The sequence below is a fragment of the Melopsittacus undulatus genome, unplaced genomic scaffold (assembly GCF_012275295.1).
Source record: "Melopsittacus undulatus isolate bMelUnd1 unplaced genomic scaffold, bMelUnd1.mat.Z mat_scaffold_349_arrow_ctg1, whole genome shotgun sequence".
NCBI classification, from domain to species: Eukaryota; Metazoa; Chordata; class Aves; order Psittaciformes; family Psittaculidae; genus Melopsittacus; species Melopsittacus undulatus.
This window is the reverse complement of record NW_022994260.1, coordinates 72,289-75,515: the sequence shown is the minus strand read 5'-3', so window position 1 is coordinate 75,515 and position 3,227 is coordinate 72,289. Positions and strand designations below refer to the sequence as shown.

The following is a 3,227-nucleotide window of genomic DNA, read 5'->3' as shown; positions in this document are numbered from 1 at the left end:
ATCACTGAGCTCCATTGCCCACATCAGACTGATCCCAATGATGATCCCTGAGGAACACTGCCCATCAGTGGGATACGGAGCCATTGCCCACATCAGACTGATCCCAACAGCGATCCCTGAGGAACACCACCCATCACTGAGCTCCATTTGGGATATGGATCCCATTGTCCACATTAGACTGATCCCAGTGATGATCCCTGAGGAACACCGTCCTCAGAGCTCCATATGGGATATGGATCCCATTGCCCACATCAGACTGATCCTAACAGTGATCCCTGAGGAACACTGTCCTCACTGAGCTCCATATGGGATATGGATCCCATTGCCCACATCAGACTGATCCCAATGATGACCCCTGAGGAACACCGTCCTCACTGAGCTCCATTTGGGATACAGATCCCATTGCCCACATCAGACTGATCCTAACAGTGATCCCTGAGGAACACCACCCATCACTGAGCTCCATATGGGATACAGATCCCATTGCCCCCATCAGACTGATCCCAATGATGACCCCTGCGGCACACTGCCCATCACCGTGACACAGATCCCATTGCCCCAGCCGAGCCCACGGACGCTCCCTGCGCTGCAGCATTCCCAGCGTCGGGAATGCCGCTCACCTTGCTGACGTTGAGGGAGGCCAGCGGGGGGGGGGTGTCGCTGCGGTCGCTCAGGATCTCCACCTCGGACACGTACTGCAGGTTCACCAGCAGGATGTCCGCGTGGTTTGGCTTCCCGCTGGACGAGGGGCATTCTGGGGGGGGGGGGGTTAAGGAATTCCCATCCCTATGGACACAGCCCAACCCCCTCCATCCGATTCCCATCCCTATGGACACCCCCCCCCTGCATCCGATTCCCATCCCTATGGACACAGCCCAACCCCCCCCATCCGATTCCCATCCCTATGGACACAGCCCAACCCCCCCCATCCGATTCCCATCCCTATGGACACAGCCCAACCCCCCCCATCCGATTCCCTGCCTGGAATACCGGGAATTGCATCCCAAGAAAGCAGTGGGAAGCCAACCCCAGCTCCTGATCCCTGGAAAAGCCTGGAATGGTTCAGGGATGGAAAGGAGCTTCCCTGGAGCCCATCCCTTGGGAGCAGGGTGGATCCCAGGCAGGAGCCATGGGGCCAGCCTGGTCCCCTGTGGGCTCCCCTCAAACCCCTGCCCTATGGCAGCCAGCCCTATAAGCAGCCTATGGGGTGACCCACAGCCTCTCCATAGGGGACCCCACTCCCCTCTGTTAATGGCATTGCAGCATCACTATGGGGTGCCCCACACACGGCCCCGCTCTGTCCCCCCCCCTATAAGGGACCCTAGGGTTCCTCCATAACCCCACACCGGGCTCCCCAATGCCCCCCAAACCTGCCCTATCCAGTGCCCCACTGCCCCCATAGCCCCACACAGGGCTCCCCATTGACCCCCCCAAACCTGCCCTATCCAGTGCCCCACTGCCCCCATAGCCCCACACAGGGCTCCCCATTGACCCCCCCAAACCTGCCCTATCCAGTGCCCCCACTGCCCCCATAGCCCCACAGAGGCCTCCCCCCCCCCCCAACCCCCTTCATAGACTGTACCTTCCCCATAACCCCTGCCTACCCAGTGTCCCACTGCCCCCATAGCCCCACAACAGAGCCCTCAAACCCCTCCTATGCAGGACCCCATTCCCTCCCCACAACCATACAAGGGCTCCCCACTGTCCCCATAACCCCTGCCTACCCAGCGCCCCACTGCCTGCCCCACTGTGCCCCATAGCCCCCAGTCGGGGCTCACCCCCCCCACAGCACTATGGGCACCGCACTGCGGCCCCCCCAACACAGCGCCTTCCCCCCCATCTCTCCATGAGCCCATCCCCCCCACAGACCCCATAACCCCACAGGCCCCACAGCCTCTGTCATCCCCACACCCCCCACAGACCCCATCCCCCCCACAGGCCCCATTACCCCCATAGGCTCCACAGGCCCCATCCCCTCCACATGCCCCACAGACCCCACAGGCCCCACAAGCCCCCCCAGCCACCCACAAGCCCCACACCCCCCACAGGCCTCACACCCCCCACAGGCTCCATCACCCCATAGGCCCCATTACCCCCACAAACCCCACAAGCCCCACAGGCCCCATTACCCCACAGGCCTCACACCCCCCACAGGCTCCATCACCCCCATAGGCCCCATTACCCCCACAAACCCCACACGCCCCACAGGCCCCATTACCCCCACAAGCCCCATCCCCCCCACAAGCCCCACACCCCCCACAGGCCTCACACCCCCCACAGGCTCCATCACCCCCATAGGTCCCATAACCCCCACAGACCCCGCAGGCCCCACAAGCCCCATAGGCCCCATTACCCCCACAAACCCCACAAGCCCCACACCCCCCACAGGCCCCATTACCCCAACAAGCCCCATCCCCCCCACAGGCCTCACACCCCCCACAGGCCCCATTACCCCCACAAGCCCACACACCCCCATAGACCCCACAGACCCCATAGACCCCACAGACCCCACAGCCCCCACAGCCCCACATCCCCGACAGGCCCCATAGACCCCACAGGCCCCATAGACCCCACAGGCCCCATAGACCCCACAGGCCTCACACCCCCCCACAGGCCCCATTACCCCCACAAGCCCCACACCCCCACAGACCCCATAGACCCCACAGACCCCATAGACCCCACAGCCCCACATCCCCCACAGGCCCCATAGACCCCACAGGCCCCATAGACCCCACAGACCCCACAGGCCCCATAGACCCCACAGACCCCATAGACCCCACAGACCCCCCAGCCCCCATAGGATACTGATGGCCAGCATCTTGCTGGGGTAGTCGAAGGCCACGACCTCCCCCTGCAGCCGATGCTCTTGGCACGTGCGGCAGGACACGAGACTGCCCACGCTGAAGAACTCGCCCGGCGCCGCCATCTTGTCTCCCCCTCGGCCAGGCGCGGCGGGGGCGGGGCCGATGACGTCACCGCGCACGACGGACGTACGCTGCCGCGGGGGGTGATGGGGGCTGTAGGCGGGAGGAGGGAACCGGAGTTGCCACGGGAACGGCGGGGGCGGGGCCGTGACGTCGCCACGCACGACGGACGTACGCTGCCGCGGGGGTGATGGGGGGCTGTAGGCGGGAGGAGGGAACCGGAGTTGCCACGGGAACGGCGGGGGGCGGGGCCGATGACGTCACCGCGCACGACGGACGTACGCTGCCGCGGGGGGTGATGGG

General features: G+C 64.4%; 1 protein-coding gene across 1 annotated transcript; it reads right to left on the bottom strand.

Annotated features, from left to right (window-relative positions):
• Positions 1-264: 264 nt before the first annotated feature.
• Positions 265-2,949, bottom strand: LOC117438465 (protein LSM12 homolog). The gene is made up of 2 exons (XM_034073979.1): positions 2,806-2,949; positions 265-754 (listed from the first exon to the last, which is right to left on the bottom strand). The coding sequence occupies exons 1-2, from the start codon at positions 2,924-2,926 to the stop codon at positions 534-536; spliced, it is 342 nt and encodes a 113-aa protein (XP_033929870.1). The 5' UTR covers positions 2,927-2,949; the 3' UTR covers positions 265-533.
• Between the last annotated feature and the right edge of the window lie 278 nt (positions 2,950-3,227).